The following is a 19,841-nucleotide window of genomic DNA, read 5'->3' on the forward strand; positions in this document are numbered from 1 at the left end:
TCCTTTTGCATTGTGCAAATGTTTATGGGGGTGGAGATGTTCTCACTGCTCTGTCCTCTGAAAAAATGAAATATGGTTTCTCAGTCAGTCTGTCTCCCCCACTCCCTCCCTACTCCTATCTCCCAACAAAATAGGCTAAGCTAACATGCCCTACCATGGCATCTTTGAAAGAAGACAGGAGTACAAATAGGATAAATAAAACTGACCCCATGTAAGAGAAATGTTGCCCTTAGCAAAGCAATATCTAAAACCAAGAATAAACTGTGGCCTACTTACTATCCCGATTTAAAGATACAGTATACCAAAATAACACAAGTCTTTTATGTCATAGAATCAATAACAATTCAAAACAAACTCTAAATGGTTATATAGTTGGCAACAGTCAATTTGTGGAAGGCACAGTACATGAAGCAGCTAGCAGCATCATACAATAAATACAATACAAAATGCAAAAGTACTAATAGTTGTGCTGAGCACACGCCATTGAGCGAACCACCACTGTGCGTGGAAATTGATACGTGACTTACCATGATTTATCTCTGTAAGTATCTTTTCAGACACAAATGCATTTTTATACTTTTATTGTTGAATTGCTAATGAATTGCATGTTATTTCCACAGTTTGGTAACTGCCAGGAGGAAGGGAATATCGGAAACGGGAATCCTCGCTAGCAAACCCGTTGCGGTTACTATTCTTACTATTCTTTCATTTGGAATTCTTCAGAACAAAGTGTTGTCTCTGTGCATACATGCTAAGCAGAATTATCTTTGTTGCAGTATTTCTTCCATCACCGGAACAACTTGGATATCAGCGCCGTGATGAAGGAGGCCTACCATCTCATGGAGTGTACCCCTGCAGACATCCATCCCCAGCGATTGCTAGACGACTTTGTCCCCCTGACTAAAGGGCAGTACCCAATATTTAATAAATACCCCAAGTTCATCGTGGATTACCAGTCTCAAGAGCGTGAGCGAATCAGGCAGGATGAAATCGAGTACCTTAGAGAGAGGTATTGCTGGAAACCAGGGAGGGGACTTCTCTCTAGTGTCTAGTTAAAATGAATCAATGAGATGCAGTTGAGGTGGGGGATAAAGGAAGAACCGGTATTCCACAGTGATTTGGGCTTGAGGATGATCTAGTCTTAGTTCCTAAAACAGAACCACGGTTCCGATTTCCCTGTCCCTTTTCAGGTTAGCCCCACATTGAACTGAAATGTAGTGCGGTAGCAGAGTTAGAGGACAGATGTGATCTTTCTAAGAAATACCGTAGACAATATGTAAAAGAGTTAGTAATTTATATTTTATGCCACTTTTCCTTTGTTATTCAAAGCAGTTTACAAGAAAACAGCAAATTAAATCTGATCAGAATCCTGACACACCAAGGCGTTAAAGCCAAGTAATGGCATTAAAGCCCACTAACGAAAAAGTCAGCCTAAACGGTACTGCCATACATTGCTTTGTGAATTGGCATAAGGGAAGAGGCACCCGTACTTCAATGGGCAATCCATTCCACAAGGATGGAGCCCCACAGAAAATGTCACCGATTTCCTCTCTTTTAAGAGAGCCAGCCATTTTGTGAGGCTGTTAAGTTCTGTCCAGGTTCACATGGGGAGAGGCTGTCCTTCCAAGGATTATAATTCGCCACAGATGTCAGACAAAGGGGTAGAAATAAATATTCAGAAATAAATACTCAGAGAAAGGAGTAGAAATAAATAAATACTCGGTTGAAATATAGCATTGGAAGATTGGTGAGGACAGGCAAGTACTTCATCCAGAAAGCTTCACCTGGTGATCACAACAAATTGGAGTTTGGCTGAAGGGTTTCCAAACAAGGATGTTTTTGATCATGCTTCAAGCAGAAGGGAAACATATGAACGCGCATTATGGTCACAGTCTCAAAACGGAGGGGAAGGGATTTGGGTGCAACAAAGGGGGAGCAAGCCCATGTGGTTGTCTGGTTCTGCGATTCACCATTAGGTATATGGAAACAATTGGCTGCATTCACACCCACCATGAAAAGACATGTTTGTTGTGATGTCTGAATGTGGCTGTGGCTGTCCTGGGCCAGAGAAAAGGAACAGAAAGGCACAATGATGTTCTGATTTTGTTCCTCATTTAGTGAACTGAGGATGTTTCTTTAGACTTCTTCTATAAACCAGGCTAAAGTGTGAAACAAAAGTTTCTGTTGGCACTATGGCCACACATGACAGTCTCCAGCAGATGTATAGCTTTTAAAGCAGACTGAATAATAAAGTGGGGGGACAGTGCAGAGATTCATTCTCCTGTTACAGTTCTGTCACCCTTCCTTGACAGCCGCTGTTATTGTGATGTATAGAACCATACCTCCTTGCACTCGGGGCAGGCGTAACTAGCACGATGAGTGTTCTGCACCTCAGTTAAACATGTTTGTCCCAAGTTTTACGCTAGCAAGTCATGCTTTTACTGAGAACATAACAGGCTTGCCTGAAGAGCTGCTTCAGGTGGGAAAGTACGACGTGATTCTCTTCATGCAGGCAACTGGTCCATGAGATGGAAGCTGAAGCAGCCCAGAGGAGGGTGGACGACGAAACGTGGTATCGGAAGCAAGAGCTGCTCAGGGAGGCCGAGGAGCAGAGGAGGAAGATTCTGCTGAAGGAAGAGGAGAAACTGGCGGCGCAAAGGCAAAGGTATTGCTCTGTTCTGCAGCGGAACAAAGGGCACTGCAAGTTGCTGAGGCAATAAATGAAAAGGGTGCTCTTTTGTAGCTGGACTTGCAGGAGTTTGCCTTGTCGGGCCTACCCTGTCTTCTGAAGGTAGGCCCTACAGCTCAAGCAGCCACCTGCAGTACGGCACATCTTTATCCTACCCTTCCTCCAGGGAACTCATAGCAGCTTTTGTGGTTCTTCTTTCTCTAATCCTAGCAACTATGCTGTGAAGGAAAGTAAAGCTTGGAGAGTGTGTGACAGGCCCAAGGACGCCCAGAGAGCTTCCTGGCTGAGTGGGAATTTGAGCCTGAACCTCCCTGGTTCTAGTCTGATGCTCTAACCACTACACCACCGCTGCAAAGATTCATGGTCTCTGTGGGGGGACGTGTGTTTTTTTGTTGTTCTATACCACAGCCAGCATCTCCCCACACAGATGCAACTGGCACAGCAGGATTTGAGTCCAGTGGCGCCTTAGAGACCAACAAGATTTTCAGGCTGTAAGCTTTCAAAAGTCAGAGCTCCCTTCTGCCACTGGACTCAAATCCTGCTATTCTACTGCACAGAGAGGTTTAGTGGGGGCAGCTTCTCTGGGCAGAGTGGTGTCATGAAGAGAAAAGCCTCTTCCACCCTTTTTTCCTTTTGCCACATGGAGGGCCACCATAGTGTAGTGATTTGGCTAGGATCTGGGAGACCCAATTTCTACCCCCACTCGACCATGGAAGCTTGCTGGGTGACCTGGGGCCAGTCACACACTCTAGCCTAGCCTACCTCACAGGGGTGTTGTGAGGAAAAAATGGAGGAGAGGAAAATGATATTAAGCTGCTTTGGGTCCCCACTGGGGAGAGAGGCAGCATATAAATAAATAAAACATTCAAGGGGCATTGAATGCTCACCCATTGGAAAATGGGGGGACTCCTCTCTGTTCATAGAAAGATAGCGCTGAAGTAGCCTTTTCCTGCCATGTTTTAGATGCAGTGCTTGTAGTCCGGTTCAGTAGAGGTTGTCAAATGATTCAGTTGCATGTGCAGCCCAGCTCAGGGCCAAACTGCAAGTGACAGCAGCCATGGGTCCATGCTAAAAGCCCTAGTTCAGATCATGTGCGTGGCTGCTTCAGTTCTTCCCCCTCCCCCTTCCCCCCCCCCACACACACCATTTCAGGTGCCAAAATAGCCCTCCCTTTGCTGATTTGGCACCTGAAAAAGCACAGGAGGAGGGGACAAATGCTCCTTGGGCGCACTGCTTGTGATCTGGATCAGCAATTTTCAAAGAACTACAACTCCTTTCAGAATAGCATTGGTGGCCACCAGATGGACCTGTGGCCGCTGTCACTTGTAGTTTAGCCCTCAGTGGTTGTTATCATTGTTTCCCAAAGGGAGTTTCCTCTTGTTGTGGGGGCAGGGGAGGTTCATGGGGGCAGTGCTGAGGATAGATACACTAGATCCCAAGAAATCTCACTGTTTCAGAAAAAGTGTCGCGTCCTTTTACTAACTGTTGGGTTGTGGGGGTGCTTTTGAAGGCTGGCTGCTGTCAAGAGAGAGCTGAAAGTAAAGGAGCTGCAGTTACTGGAAGCCGCAAGAAGGCGCTTTCTGAAATACCAGCAAGACCAGCGGGAAATGGAGCTGAACAGGCTCGACGACGAGATTGCGAGGAAGGTAACCACTTGAGAGGCAACCCGGTGAAAACATAGCAATGCGCGTGTAGGCTTGATGCAATTCGATGTTCCGTCTGCTCACCTTAATGAAGTCTGCAGGTTGAATGAGTAGATTCTGCAAACGGTATTGAAACTTAGAAAGGGGGGGAGTGGTCTGGGTGACGTTTCCAAGAATTTGAAGGTGGCCTTTCCTTATCTCTTACGTTATCTCTTATGTTATCTCTCTGTCTTTCACTTTCTGCGGCGTCATCCAAGTCAAAAGTGATCTGCAGAAACAACAAGGGTTTCTCCCTTCAGGAAACTTGAATGCATGAAGCCTGTCTTATATCATCGTAGGCCATTGGTCCATCGAGTTCAGTATTCTTTACCCTTACTGGCAGGGGCTCCCCAGGGTCTCAGGCAAAGGAAGTTTTTTCCCAGCACGTCCTGCCTTGAGCTCCTTTGTGCTGGAGGTGCTAGGAATCGGCCAGTGAAAGGACTCCTAGGGGGTCTTCTCCAGCAGCTTCTTATTTTCCAAAGGATGGGGAGTGCCTTCTTGGGTCTAGGGGAGCTGGATTCTCCAGGGCCTTAGGGAAGGGGCTGTGGCTCAGTAGAAGAGCCTCTCTTTTGCATGAGGAAGGTCCCAGGTTCAATCCCTGGCATCTCCAAGTAAAAAGACTAGGCAGCAGATGATGGGAAGGACTTCATCCCGAGACCTGCTGCAAGTCTGAGTAGATGATATTGACCTTGATGGACCAAGAGTCTGATTTAATATAAGGCAGCTGTGTGTGTGGCCAAGCAGCTGAGGGAGGCTCCAGCCCCTGGCTAGTTCGACTTCAGTCTCCCAAGCTTAAGAGGTTTCACTGGTCTTGATTATGTGGGGAGGGCTGGGAAGGTCCAGCCTTTAAATAGGATGCCCTCTATCCTGCTCTGTGATTTCCTAGTTCGAATTATCTAGTAGAAAAGGAGACGCTGGCAAAAAGGGACAAACCGTTTCACTCCTTTGGCATTTCTGCGCATGTCTGTTCTAGGCAACCATGAGAGATCGAGAGACAGCTGCCACCGTTCGAGACGTGGAAGTGCGGCAGATGGAGCTTGAAGCTCAGAGACGGCTTTTTGAGCAGGTGCGTGTATATGTTGCATGGTAACGCATGAAGCCGCCTCCTACTCAGGGTGTCGTTCTGTCCAGGTCAGTACTGTTTGTTCAGATTGCCAGCGGCTCTCCAGGGTCTCAGGTAGAGATCTTTCAGATTACCTACCACCTGATCCTTTTAATTGGAGCTGTCTGGGATTGGCTCTGGAGCCTTCTACATACAAAGTAGGAGCATTGCTAATGAGCTATGGCCTTAACTCTTATGCAAAATATAAGATACTAGCAATAAAGCCCATTGTGGGGGGAAAAACAACGGGCTCTAGAAAGGGGAGGGAGGCGGGCATTGCCACCTGCTCCACTCCTGATCCCAACTGTGTGAAGGTGGAGGGGGGGGGCATTGCCACCTGCTCCACTCCTGATCCCGGCCTGGGTTTCCCACTGCAGCAGTGCCCTCTGAAGGCACACCAGGGTAGGAAGTGAGTTGTCTGGAACACGGTTAGCCTTTTATATAGTAGGATTCATGGGCTTTGTTTGGGCCGTGCCTTGCCCTGAATTAGTGTCAGTCTGATGTACCTTTACAGTGAATCTGGGCCACATCCTTTCCACTCAGGGAGGCAGTGCAGGGGAAGAACACTAGGTCAGAGAGGACAAAACATAGCCAAAATCCAGGAGGTTCCTGGGTCAAGTTGCCTTTCAGCCACAGCTGCACTATGTGACTTGGGGCATTTTCTCTCAACCGCCCTCTCCTATCTCAGCTAACTAACTGAGAGGTTAATACTGGTAAACATAATCTAGAAAGAAGGAGGATTTATAACAGCTGCAGGAAAGAGTGTTCAAAATGGACCCCAAATTTACGATCTCTTAGATTTCGAATTGCTTGCTGGCAATATGGCTTCTCCCTGGCTCATTTTGCTCACATTACTACAAGTCTCTCTCGCCAGGCTGTTGTTGGAAATACTGTCAGCACTGAAAGGGTTGCACAAATGCTACTTTTTTGTTATTAAACTAGACAAAAAGAAAAAGGGGAGTTTCGTCCATTCTTGGGAAGTGATGTTTATTTACTTGATTGGTATTTCACTTTTTCCCACAGTGGGGACCCCAAAGTAGCTTACATCGTCTCTCCTCCATTTTTATCCTCATGGTGAGGCTGAGAGAGTGTGACTGGTGAGTTTCCGTGGCAGATCAGGGGTTCAAACCAAGATCCTCATCAGATCTCTTAACCAGAACTACCCCATACTGGTTCTTGTGCCAGAGACTTCCATAAAATATGAGGTGGGGTCGGGGGAAACCAGGAAGAGATGTAGTAGTTAAAGAGCGAAAGGATTAAGATCTGGGGAAACCCAATGCAAATTTCTTGAAGCTCATTGGGCCAGTCAATCTCTTTCAGCCTCACCGTCTTCAAATAGTAGTCTTGAGGAGACTGTTGTTTTGAGGGGGTGGAGCCATGAGGGGGTGGAGCCCTTTACTCCATGGAGGGAGAGCAGGATAAAATTATACTTAACAGGTAAGATGCGCAACGACACAGGCTGGCATGAAGTCAAGAAAATGTGCTGCCCCAGAAAAGCCTGGCTGCACTCTGAAGCCGTGTGCAACATTGAAGGGTAGAAAAATCAGATGGCAAGTGAGCTATTGAAAGCAAGTAAAGAATGGACACTAGTCAGCTAGTCAATTTGGAGTGCTGCATGTAACAGGGCTGTGCTGAACAGGTTATGCCAGCACCTTCCAAGAGTCGGTGTGGCGTAATAGATAAGAAAAGGAGTTAGAATTCAGGAGAGCACCAGGTTCGAATCTCAGCTCTGTCCCCAAACTCACTATATAGCATTACACAAGCCACACTTAGCCCCTCCCCGGCAACATGGGGGTCATGATACCAGCCCGCTTTACAGGCCTGTTAAAACATTACCACACAATAACGTCTGTGAATTGCTTTTGGTGTTCAAAGCACTATATAAATGCTAAAGCACCAGTATTGTGTACTTGCTGCTCTCGGGAGCGGTGTCCTAACTGTCTTTTATCTCTCCACAGAAACTTGTCAAAGAGCAGGAAATGGCAACACAGGAAGTAAAAGGGGAGCTGAACGCCAGCCGGAGGAAGGCGGAGCTCGAGGACCAGCTCCTGCAGAGGCTGATTGAGGCAGAGCAGGACGGGGAGCGTAGAGCTCGCACTGTAAGGGCAAGAATTTGAGCTTGAGGAATGGCCATCTCTTGCAACAGATTAAAAGTTGCTTCTTTATGCTTCATCTTGCACTGAAATCCCTTAAAGCTCCTTTTTGTAATGGCAGGGGTTGGAAGGAAACCTCTGTAGGTAGTTGCAGGAGAATATTCCTTTTCTCCTGGGACAGAGCAGTAATGAAGGCTCAGAGGAGGTTATTTAAACCTGGCTTCATCAGTCATCGTGCGTCCCTCCGTCAGCTCTACCTCACAGCTGTGGGCTGATGTGACAGAAACTGAGTGGATACACAGCCTCCGAAGATTTTAGGGGATCAGGCTTGTTTAAATACAAGCTTTCCCACAATTTTTTCCCTCAGTTAAAAAAAAATGTGTTAGTGCGGGGGTCCCCAAGCTTTTTGAGCCTGTATGCACTTTTGGAATTCTGCCACAGGACATCAGAGAGCAAACTTATGCATAACTGTCATAGTGACTCTACAATATTTCAGGCAGAAGCTCTGTTTAACAGGATGCCTTTTAATCTGCACAGCCCATTAGATCTCCAGTGGCCAATTAGAAGCCATGTTAGGTAATAGGCCCACCTGGCCTCACCCACTCTCTAAAAAGTAAAGGAGTTGGCAAGTACCATGGTGCCCCTGGGCACCATGTTGGGGACCCCTGTGCTAGTGTGTGTAAAATGGTTCACTGCTGTGAGGTAAGTTTTGTTGGGTGATAGTAGGACACTAAGATCACTTGAGGCTAGAATTTAAACGTACAATAAAGATAGTTTATTTGTATTTCAGACATTTAAAAGGCCCCTTCATCCAACACAGGCTTCCAAACAGACAAGAAATAGCCTGACTGAGCCACTTATTCACTAGTTTACAGCTTCAGGATAGAATTTAAGCTTCCTTTAACATATGAGACTGCAGGCTTCAAGACTTCAACCATCAGTAAATGATGGTTGTTCAGCCTTTTATCAGTCAGGGCCTTTCCCCATAATCTGGTGGTTTCTGACAGGCGTCTACAGCCTGAACACTAAGTTAAGACCCTCTTGCACAGAGGGGGTTGCAACCACACCAGTCTGCCCCTTTCCCCCAAAAGTCAGACTAACCTATTACAATGTCCGCTTATCACCAGAGACAGGCCTAAAAAGGGTCTCTCTGTCCACTTCTTTGGCAGAGCTACCCCCTCTCGGCCTGCTCTCTTGCTGAGGCAGACCAGAAACTCTTGAGTTGCTGCACTCCCCCCACAATTCGTCCTGCTCTCTGAAAGGGGATTGGATGTTAGAGCAGCATTCAGATAGGCTCAGGCACAATTGGCTGTTTCATCTTCGAGGGCTGGACAGCCTCCTCCCCGTCACAGCTGGGTATCATATACATCTCACCTGCAGGTGTCTGACTTCCTGTAGGGACTTGTGTGTTGCAAGAGGCTTTGGCAACTGGAGAGTTCAATGGAACAAGGTTCCCCCAGCTTTGTATTTTAGCCCCGTAAATAATCCCACGCAGGTTATTAGCCCATGTGCCCAAACAAACAAGTTAGGTCTTTTGTGGCCTAATTAGAAGCAGGAATGAGAACCAATTTTTGTAAACCTGCTTTGCTTGATCACTGTGAGGGTACTCCTTCCTGCCTCCTGCAACCAGGTATGTGGCTATTTACAAAGCCTCTGTCTCCCAAGACCATGTTTGTTTCACTTATTTGGGCTGTGTCTCGTTTAGCTGGCTGAAGAGCATCTGGCCAAGACTGACCAAGAACTCATTGATGCCGACTGGCGAGCTCAAGTCCTTCGCAAACAGCGATGTGAGGATCTGGATCGTGAAGCGTGCTACCAAGAGCTGGCCAAGCACCTTCATGGCAACAAAGTGACGGAGTCAGAGCTGCTCGATACACTGAGGGAAGAGGAGGCTAAAAAAGTAAGAGCTTGAAGAGGTTGCCCAAGGCCAGAGGGTCAGGGAGCGCTCGAGCCTGGAGCGGATCTCAGGCTACCCATGGACATCAGTTCTGTACCTGTTACAGCTTCCTCCAAGGATTCCTGGGAAGTCTGAGAGAGCTGAGAAATTCTCAAGATCCGCCATCTTGTTTTTTCTGCCCCCCCCCACCTTCCACAAAGGTTTCACCCTAATTCTGTGTTGTGTTCATGTGCTATTCAGGTCTGGTCTGCTTCTAAGGAGCAAAAAGTCTGCTTAGAGCTAGTTTGGTGTAGTAGTTAAGAGCAGCAGGACTCTAATTTGGACAACTGGGTTTGATTCCCCACTCTTCCACTAGAAGCCAGCTGGGTGACCTTGGGTCAGTCACAGCTCTCTCAGAGCTCTCTCAGCCTCACTCGCCTTACAGGGTGATTGTTGGGATAATAACAACACACTTTGTAAACCGCTCTGAGAGGCCATTAAGTTGTCCTGAATGGCAGTTATATTAATCGAATATTGTTGTTGTTGTTGTTATCTGAGCACAGTACATTCACATATAAACTGACCTACTATACAGGATTATGGCTGACCTAACACAACTGATGTTGCTAGCAAAAGGTCTGTCAAGCCCTCAGTCCTTCAATGATGGAGAAGTAGCCAAAGCCATAAGAACATCAAAGCCCTCCTGGATCAGCGGACCATTGAGTCCAGCATCCCGTTTCACACAGCAGCCTGCCCCTTGCTCTGGAAGGCCAACAAACCGGGCGCAGAGGCCGAGGCCTTCCCACAGTATTACCTCCTAGCACTAATATTCACATTGCCTCTGGATGTGGTTCCTGTGAGTCACTGTGGCTATAGTAGCCACTGATGGGCCCATCGTCAACGAGTGCTCTTCTTTTCAACTCCACCGCCTTCTCTTTTCGCTAACTCTATAATCCTGTATATTTTTTTATTTTATTTTTAACCCGCCCTCCCCGCAAGCAGGCTCAGGGCGAGGTACGACGTTGATTAAAATACAACTCAAAATCAATCATAAAAACAGCAACAGATAAAATACTGTACCCCTTTCAGGGCAGCCAGCGTGAGTGATCTCTCCATGCCCCTTGTAGAGGGAGACCAGTGGAAGGCTCGGCAGTGATATAGCCACTGATGGGCCCATCGTCAACGAGTACTCTTCAGCTCCACATCTACCCTGCTAACCATAATCCTGTTTAATTAGGGGCCTTCCCAAGTTTTCTTTTCTTGGGATACCAGTGACCGAGGAAGGATAAACAAGATAGGAAGAGTCGAATGGGGTTGTGGTTGACTACCGTGTCTTACCTTCTCGCTCCCTTTCAGCCGTCATGCTGTATCACTGAAAAATCACTTTCAGGCGGCCCCAGCTGTAGAATCCTTATCCCACCCCTTTCGTTGCTGCTGCTAATAGATCCAGTCTGCTGTTTCTCTCTCCTGTATAGTGGGAAGAAGTCCTGGAAAAGAGAGAACAGGTGGCGGCAGAGCAGGCCATTACCGCAGCTTTGGATGCCAACCGGAAGTGGCTTCTGGAGCGCGAAATGAACGATGCTGTGGAGCTGTCTGCAAAGCTCCAGGATGATGACGGTTATTTTGGTGAGTCGCTGCTGAGCTTGACAGCGGGTTTATTTATTTTTATTTTGCTGCATTTATATCCCGTCATTCTCCCCAGTGGGGATTTAAAGCGGCTTACATAGTTCTCCTCTCCTCTAGTTAATCCTCACAACAACCCTGCGAGATAACTTAGGCTGAGAGTGTGTGACTAGCCCAAGGTCACCCAGCAGGCTGCCTCGGCAGAGTGGGGATTTGAACCTGGATCTTCCAGGCCTGAGTCCAACACTCTAGCTACGACAGCCTGCTGGATTGCACCACTGGTTGCAAGCCAGTGTGGGGTGTAGCAGATGCAGACTTGGTCTTGGTCGTGGGAGACTGGGTTCAAATCCCTGACGAGTTTTGAAATTCACTGGGTTGAGGGGAGTTTCATTGCCACCCACTTCACAGGTTGGTCTTGAGAATAAAACAGGCACCTGCTGTTCTGAAAGCCAGAGAGGAAGGGAAGGATTCAGGCACTACAGACCAAACTAAGCTGTTACGATGTTGGTGAAGCTGAAGGAAGTTGGTATAAGCCCCCAGTCTCATCCCAACATGCTGCCTTTTGGCTTCTAAAGTTTCCATCTTGCCCTCCCTCCAAGTTGCTTAGGGTGGTTTGAGAGTGTATTATCCCCTTCTTAAATTTGCAGGGTGGGCTACACCAAACTTGATCACTCAGCAAGGATTCAAACCCAGACGCATGACTGCGTTCTGTATGCAGTGCGCTTCCTTTTATCCATCCCTCCATTACCTGCACCAGGGCCACACTTGCTTAGCTTGGTCAGTAGGCCCTGCATGTGGAGTGTAGTTGCTTCTGGAGTTGTTATGGGGAGAGGAATTCCCTTTTTTTAAATTCATTTTGTTAGATACAACAATTCTTTCCTCTTACTCCCTTTTTTCTCTTTTAAGAGAGGGATTTTTCTTTCATTTCTCTTTGTAGAGGAATCAACACACTTTTTTTGTAATTGCAGCCCTTGCAGTTGTGTTATATTACAAATGCCTTCCCAAACCTTTCTGCCCTCCTGCTAGAGCAACACACTGCTAGAGCAACACACAGCACAGGGTGTTGCTCTAGCAGGAGGGTAGGAAGGTTTGGGAAGGCATTGCCTGTCTCTGAGCATTAAAAGAGTGACAATCCGAAATTTTGCACACCACCCCTTCCTGCCCTTCCTCGCTTCAGATTTCTTGTTGATCCAAACAGACTCCTAAAAAAGAGGAAAAGAAAAAGATGGTTGGATTTCAGGGAGAAATTGGGTAAAGAGGAATTAAGAAATTTTCTCTTTACAACCCTAATTGTTTTATCACAAAGAGTTGGATTGCCCCTTTCTAACTGTATGGCTGTGTAAGCCTCAAGGCTAGGCTACTGTGATGCCTCATGAAGACTGTTCAAAAGATCTGCTGGAGTAGGAACGAACTGAAATGGTGCATCTACCATTTCAGACCACTGTTCAGGCTCCTTGCAGTTTGGGGGCCTCTTAATTCCTGCCACTGTTTCCGATCTCCACAGAGAGCACCTTTTGCATTATATCGTACCATATGTTGTCACTATTTCATAGTGATGATTTGAACCCTGATTGAGTACTTTTAAAAGAAAAGCAGGCTTTGGATTAGACCCTACACACTACGAGGAGAAGGTGGATCTTTACAGTTCCCCCCCCCCCCCCCGCTTCACTGTAGCCTCCATATTGCATGGCTTTTTGTCCATATCAGCCCTCCTATGTCTGACCTGACCTTTGTGTGTCTCAAAGAGCTGCTGGGAAAGGATGAGAAGGGAGGGCGGAAAAGATCAGTCTCTGCCAACATCTTCCAGTGTTAGTGAGTAGGATCCACCCCTTGATAAACTCTGTGATTTATACATCTCAAAGCTACATGATTTTCTTCACTGGTTCAGAGTGTGAATATTGGGTGTCCTTGCATTATAATGCGTGTTTTGGAAAAGCATGTACCTAACCTTACTTGCAGCTTAAACAATAATCTGGTCTATTTTCTGCAGAGAGGCTGCGTGACTTGAGAACCTCCCGGACCGAGCAAGGCCGTCAAACGCCCTGTAAGACTCCATCGCAGCCTGGCAACGTCTGTTTAAATGACTCATCAGCTGTGAACTCCTCGTTACCCCGTTAGTATAAACCAAGGGTCCTCTTTAAGTTTTCCACTTGGCTTCTTCAGGGCACCTGAGCGAGTGGCCAGGCACCATTTGCTTTGCTCTTTTCTGCAATCGGGGGTGATCCAGCAAGATTGTGTTTTTTGAGCTAGCAAAACGATTGCAATCTTTGTCCTTTGAAAATCGGACCCTAGAATGTATAGGCAGCATGGTGTAGTGAACACTGAACTTTTTTTAAAGAGATCCGCGTTCAAATTTGCTTGACCGTGAAGGTCGCTGATTGCAGGCCAGTCATTGTATCTTTGCTTAACTTACTCTGCGGCTGTAAGGATAAAGGGTGGGGGGGGGTGTCACTGTGTGCCCCTCTGATTCCCTTGAAGGAAAGGCAAGATGAAGCATAAGAGATACTCATTTTCCATATCCTTAAAGAACTTTAAACATTGATGTGGGAAACCATACAGATCTTAAAGCTTCAAAGGAACTCAGCTGGAGTTACATTTTCCAGTGATCCAGAAAAGATATCGTACTTTGAACTTGTAATCCCCTTCTAATGCTAGCTCTAATTCTTGTCTTTCTTTTAAAGTTTCCTTAGACAGAGGACGACAAAACCTGGAATCTAGAGAGCGGGACTTAATGGCAGAGGTCAGACAGCTCAGACAGAAGCTAATGTCCCAAGCTCGGGTGAAATACGCCCCACCACCAGATGCACAATGGAGCAGCTGAAGGGACATGATCCGGCTGCAAAGAGACTTTTAATAAATTTTCATATAGGGGATGAAAGTGGTTCTTAGACTGATTGTTGTAAATGCTCGTAGAAATATTTTTTGTACATAAAACATTTTTTAAAATTTCCATGCATCTGTGTATTACTGCAGTTTTAAGCCACTTGTTTTGAGTAAATATTTTAAAATAAAATACCAGCCTTATTAAAAGCTAACGGTATAAAAAGTCCCTTGAAGCTCAAATATGGGCAGATTTGTCTTTGACCTAAATTGGTTCTAAAACCTATTCCCATTGATTCTTCCAACCAGCCAGTATTATAGTATTTGAATGCAACCTTGTTTAGTCTTACTGATTGCAATAGGACTAAATTCACACATATAATCCACCTTAAATGCCTTGAACTGGATAGCCCAAGTGAGCCTGTTCTCATCAGGTTTCAGAAGCTAAGCAAGGTCGGCCTTGGTTAGTAATTGGATGGGAAACCACCAACACAGACCAGGGTTGCAAAGGCAGGCAATTGCAAGCCACCTCTGTTAATCTCTTGCCATGAAAACTCCACCGGGGTCGCCATAAATCAGCTATGACTTGATGGCAGTCTCCACCACCAATCCACCTTAAATAGTTTGTATTAATTCTTACTCTTAATTCTGTCCATGGTCTTGCGTGATGTTTGCTGTTGTCAAATATAATCCCTTTGGAAGAACAGCCCAGAATATTAGAGGGAATTGTGTGATTTTCATGCTCTCCAATTACCAAAAACTTCTTTCCTCGGGAAAGCTAGCACATTAGGGCATTTTAGTTGGCCTTTCTCTCTGCTACACTTATTTTGTTTTGCAGGGACTTTGCTGGGGGTGGGGGGAATAATTCAATTATTCTGCAGAAATTATTCTGTGTACGATCTCTGTATTTTGCAGAAATTTTTCTCTGTACAATCTGCCAAGAATCACACACCAGACTGTTAAAAAAAGCTTGGTTTTTAATATATCTTACAAATCATTTACTGTATGAGTGAAGTTCAGGGGAGGGGATGTCTATGCACTTACATGAACAGCATTAGAAATGTCTTACTTCGGAATGTGTGAACATGGTGGTGACAATCTAAAAAACACAAGAGCCAACTTCTAAACGGAATGTGTGCTACTGCTAGCCAGCGTTGATTTAACATTTGAATTAGAGGAGCTGGAAAATCAGCCCATTTCCTATGAAATGATATTTGTGGAAAAGGCAACTTCTTCCTCTGGGTGCTGTTGCAGCATGAAATTCTACTATCTTGCACTCTTCCTTAAGGGTTTACATACTTGCCTCGTAAAAACCTACAGGGCTGCTTTCCTAAGCATGCAAGAAGCTGCTAACCTGGTGCCCGTAACAAAGGCATAGAACGTCAGAAGTGTTAGGCTGAAAGAGAATAATTCAGCCTGCACTCACATAGTGATATCCATGCCTTTTTGTGTGTGTATGGATTTGAACCTTTCCAGTCCTAGTCCGGTGTTCCAACAGTTCCACCACTCCTAGTTCTTCCATCCAGTTTCTTGTACAACTTTCTCAAGAGGTGATAGGCTATGAAAGTAATCACGGACAACCATTTGCTGGGCTGCACAAAAATCACATCAAAACAGAAATAATGCATGAAAGCCCCTATGAAGTAAGCCACTCTCCCATGGTAGAAAGCAAGTGCGGAAAGCATTTTCAAAAGCGATCTGCCTTATCTCAACAGCTAAGGGCAAGCTGCTTTGCAACATCCCCTGGCTTTCTGTTTGTGGTTCTCAGAGTAAGTTATCTGCCAAATGAATGTACCTGATGAACTGCGCTCTGACTCAGGAAATCTTACGCTTGCAGTACATTTTGTCCATCTATAAAGTGCCACTGGACTCCTATTTGCACAAAATAGATGCAAAATAAACTCCAAAAAACTTCAGCTTAATATGAGCTAGGAGGAGTTAACCCTGAAAACCTCGTTGTCTCCCATGGAACTTGAAATCTTCCGTGCTCTGAATGCATCTTCAGTTATAAAGCGCTACCTGTGACTAGGGGAGGGGAGAAAGCCCTGAAACCCTCCTGTTGTAAATTACAGCCTCTAGAACACCATCTTTCCTGTTAAACCTTACAACCCACGTTTGGAAATGCTTGCAGGGGCATTGACCCTGGAGAAATGGGTTGTTCCCTTTAAGAACATTTATTGCTCACTTTGGGGGGACCACTTACAGTGCAGGAAAAAGCAGAATATATCAGATTTTCCATGGTGGGGAGGGGGGCAGGCAGGAGTAGTGCTGAAAGGGAAGTCTGTTTTAAGAATGTTCTCAAAATACTTTTTCGAGATCCCACGCTTTGAGACTGGCCTGCTTGTTTCACCAGGTTGCTTATTCCAGCCAGTTTGGTGTGGTGGATAAGAGTGCTGGGGCTTTAATCTGGACAACCTGGTTTGATAGGGTTGCCAGCTGCAAGTTGGGAAATTCCTGGAGATCTGGGGAGTGAAACCTGGAGAAACCTGGAGAAAGTGGGGTTTGGGGAGGGAAAGGACCTCGGCATGGCATAATTCCATAGAGTCCATCCCCTAAAAAGTAGCCATTTTCTCCAGGTGAACTGATCTCTGTGGCCTGCAGACGAGTTGTAATTCCAGGACATCTCCAGCCACTACCAGGAGGCTGGCAATCCTATGGTTTGATTCCCCACTTCTCCCCTTGAAGCCAGCTGGGTGGTCTTGGCTCAGTCACAGCTCTCTCAGAGCTCTCTCTGCCCCACCCGCCTCACAGGGTGTTTGTTGTGAGGATAATGATAACACACTTTGTAAACTGGTGTTGAAGGGCAATATATAAATCGAATGTTGTTGTTGTTGTTGTTCTATGTTATGACCGGTTTGTGCATCGCTTTTGATAAAATATTCTGTGTGCACGGAAGGAGTGCTATACATAATTTCCGAACAACTCCATAATTAAACCCCTTATTCAAATATTTTAAATAACGGATCGCAAGATTTAAGGTGGAAAAACAGGGGAATCCTCCTTAAACGCATTGAAACTGCAGCGAGCATGCCCGAAAAACATGCTGCGGAAACACACAAGTCGAAGTTGCCTAGAGGGGGGAGAGGCAAACGCTGCAAAAAGACAGGCAGCACAATTGAAAACGTGGAAATAACTTTGCTCCCAGAAGGTAAAATCTGCATCCATTATCAAATCGCATAAATGCTGCAGTCCATACAGTCATCTGATGTTTATCATCATCTTTAACAGAGGGTGGGAAAGCAACCTTCCTTCCCGAGTAGATATGCAGAGGCTCAAACAACGGCATTTGTTTGCAACGGTAAAACGTGCTCGTAACGGAGGAAAGGAGGCAACAAACTGCCTGTGCCTATTTATGTATTTATCTTCTATTAGGAAAGGGGGGAAAAGATTCTGCTGCCCCGTGTGAGGCTCGAACTCACGACCTTCAGATTATGAGACTGACGCGCTGCCTACTGCGCTAACGAGGCGGCTGAAAACCCTTGCCGCAATTGAGGTTATAACGCTTTCAGCGAGTGACAAGTCCCTATTCTGCACGATTTTTTGGCTGAATTTCTTCCCTGAATAAAAGCAGAGGTTTAGGCTGGAACTCTCTGCCCCTTCCTTTTGCATGGAGAGAGGGGTCGGGAGGAAAAGAAAAGGCGGGTTTCTCCTTTGGGTTGCAGAAGAACCGCAGCATGGTCAAAATACTTCCGAATTGCACAGTGCAAATGAATACAACAGCTAGGATAGTCACTGCGCAAAAAAAATGCAGTATGACCAACAGTTAACAGTTCCGTTACCAGATACATACATGTACATCTGCACAGTAACTGGATAGTCCTTGCAACAGTCCTGAAGCCATTGATCTCAAAACAGGGGCCAACCAGGAAAGGTTGACCCCTGCAAATAACAACCCAACCGTTGCCTGGCTGGGTCAGTCCAGCACCTCATTTCATCTAGCGCTGTAGTTTCCAGTCAAAGGACTCTGTCAGGTGCCTCCACAAGCAGTGACCATCCTCTGCAGTATGTTCCCAGCAGCAACTGCTCAGAGGTAGACTGCCTCTGGCCATGGAGGTTCTATAGTCTACAGCTGCAGCGGTCGCTCATGAACTTTGCCTGAATGCTTATTTAAAAGCCAGGTAAGCTGGTGGCAGTCACCACACCTCGTGGCAGTGAATACCTTAATTACGCACTGTGTAATTTCTTTTGACTGCACTGCCAGTCCTCTTCTTAGGAAGGCTGTCTGTAAAGCCCTTTTCAGATGTTCACGTTTGGCACACCAAACACACACAACAGCAGCACACACTAACCACAATCCTCAAATATATTTTCCTGCATTGGTAGAACAGAACACTGGGGTTTTGCATTGGTTTGTGTGCTGCCCACCAATGCTATAGGCCAGGGCTGGCATCAGCATGCCCTGAGATAGGGCAGCTGCCAAGGCACAGGGCTTTTGTAGGGGAAGGCTCCTGCCACCAACCTGCTGCCTTTCCCCCACCTGGTTGTTTGCAAGTGTCATGACCCCCTTCCTGTCGTCTAGCTAGATTTTGCCTTTAACCCTCTTCTTACACCCTCTGGGTAGCTAATGCTGCCACCAGGAATTATATTCCAAACTAGTTAATTTAAATTTCCCCCTGAATAATGTGCCCAAGCGTCAGGCTCCTTCGTGGGACTATGTGGCCCTGAGGATAGGAATGGGGTGTAATAGGAATCACATGTATTCTAGGGTGAACAAAAACACAAAATAAACTTTTATTATTACATGAAGCGTATTGGTTGCACACTATTTCTTCCGCTTGATGGTTTCAAAGATAGCTATCAGTTCTTAAAGTTTCTTTACATAGGCTCAGTCACACAAAAGTAATTTTCCACACAGGTCTTCTCTAAGAGGAAAAACTCCACACAGACTTAGATTCATTCAGGCCTTTCCACACAGCTTGCCTGATTTAGATAGATGAATCTCTCACTCACATATACATATGAGCTTTCGTGAGCCACAGCTCACTTCTTCAGATGGTATCTGAAGAAATGAACTGCGGCTCACGAAAGCTCAACCTACCACTAATTTTGTTAGTCTTATAGGTGCTACTGGACTCTTGCTCTTTTCCACTGCTACAGACAAACTAACCTATCTTGGCCAGATATACATAGACTTTTGCTCTCAGGTGTACACACAGTTTGCCAGACTTAGACAGAAAGAATATTTTCTCTCACAAACACACAGTTCGGGCTTCACATAGATTGCCTGTGTGAGAAATCTTTCAGGCTTCCATGCAGCTTGCCTGCTTTGCCCAGACTCCCAATGCCTTTCACAGCACTAGTTTGGATTCTACTTGGGAAAACCCTCTGTTAATTCCTTACAGCTTAACAGTCAAACCCCAACTCTCTCAGCTAACTGCCTCTCTTCACACACACACCTCTCAGCTGCACCCACACTCTCAGTCATCACCACTCACCTCACTCACTCATCCCTCTCTCTCACTCCCCGTTCTTCTTCTGTAACACACCAGTCATTGAAAGAAACGCACACACTTAAAATCATTACAGCAAGCATTCTCCATCCATGCTCCTAAGCATTGCCCAGCATTGTTGGGGAAAGGGTGTGAAGGTAATGTGCGGGTAGTAAGAGTGTGGGTAGTAAGAGGACTCCTGAGGGGATGTGGCACGGACGTGGTTGCACAGGCAGGGGGTCTGGTGGTAGGGAGAGAAGCAGAGGGTATCAGGGCACTCTCTACCCAGAGCCTCCCAAAATCTGGACCCCACCCTACAGTAGGCACATGGAAACATACACATGTCCTATTCACACAAAATGGCAACCATGCCTATCAAGAGGTTTATGAGCCAAGCATGCTCCCATGATACATAGTTGGTGCTCCAGAAGTGTACAACTGAAACAGGTGTGAGGGAGAGAGAGAAAGCCAGAAGCATCCCTTTCTCCAACCCAATCAAAATTTTGTAACTTTTTATCAAGGGCCTC

General features: G+C 46.1%; 1 protein-coding gene and 1 non-coding gene across 2 annotated transcripts in view; one reads left to right on the plus strand and one right to left on the minus strand.

Moving 5' to 3' along the window:
* TBC1D31 (TBC1 domain family member 31) overlaps nt 1-14,009 on the plus strand; it is a 29,929-nt gene extending 15,920 nt beyond the window's left edge. The window contains exons 14-22 of the mRNA XM_054985026.1: nt 777-1,009; nt 2,513-2,665; nt 4,200-4,335; nt 5,345-5,437; nt 7,432-7,572; nt 9,272-9,466; nt 10,918-11,068; nt 13,056-13,178; nt 13,747-14,009. Of these exons, the coding sequence (XP_054841001.1) occupies nt 777-1,009; nt 2,513-2,665; nt 4,200-4,335; nt 5,345-5,437; nt 7,432-7,572; nt 9,272-9,466; nt 10,918-11,068; nt 13,056-13,178; nt 13,747-13,886 (1,365 nt within the window). The 3' untranslated portion in view covers nt 13,887-14,009. The remainder of the gene's footprint in view (nt 1-776; nt 1,010-2,512; nt 2,666-4,199; nt 4,336-5,344; nt 5,438-7,431; nt 7,573-9,271; nt 9,467-10,917; nt 11,069-13,055; nt 13,179-13,746) is intronic.
* A 3,270-nt stretch (nt 14,010-17,279) lies between these two features.
* Nucleotides 17,280-17,352, minus strand: TRNAM-CAU (transfer RNA methionine (anticodon CAU)). The gene has a single exon. It is a non-coding gene; the product is annotated as a tRNA-Met (tRNA).
* Between the last annotated feature and the right edge of the window lie 2,489 nt (nt 17,353-19,841).

The sequence above is a fragment of the Eublepharis macularius genome, chromosome 7 (genome assembly GCF_028583425.1).
Source record: "Eublepharis macularius isolate TG4126 chromosome 7, MPM_Emac_v1.0, whole genome shotgun sequence".
Classification (NCBI taxonomy): domain Eukaryota; kingdom Metazoa; phylum Chordata; class Lepidosauria; order Squamata; family Eublepharidae; genus Eublepharis; species Eublepharis macularius.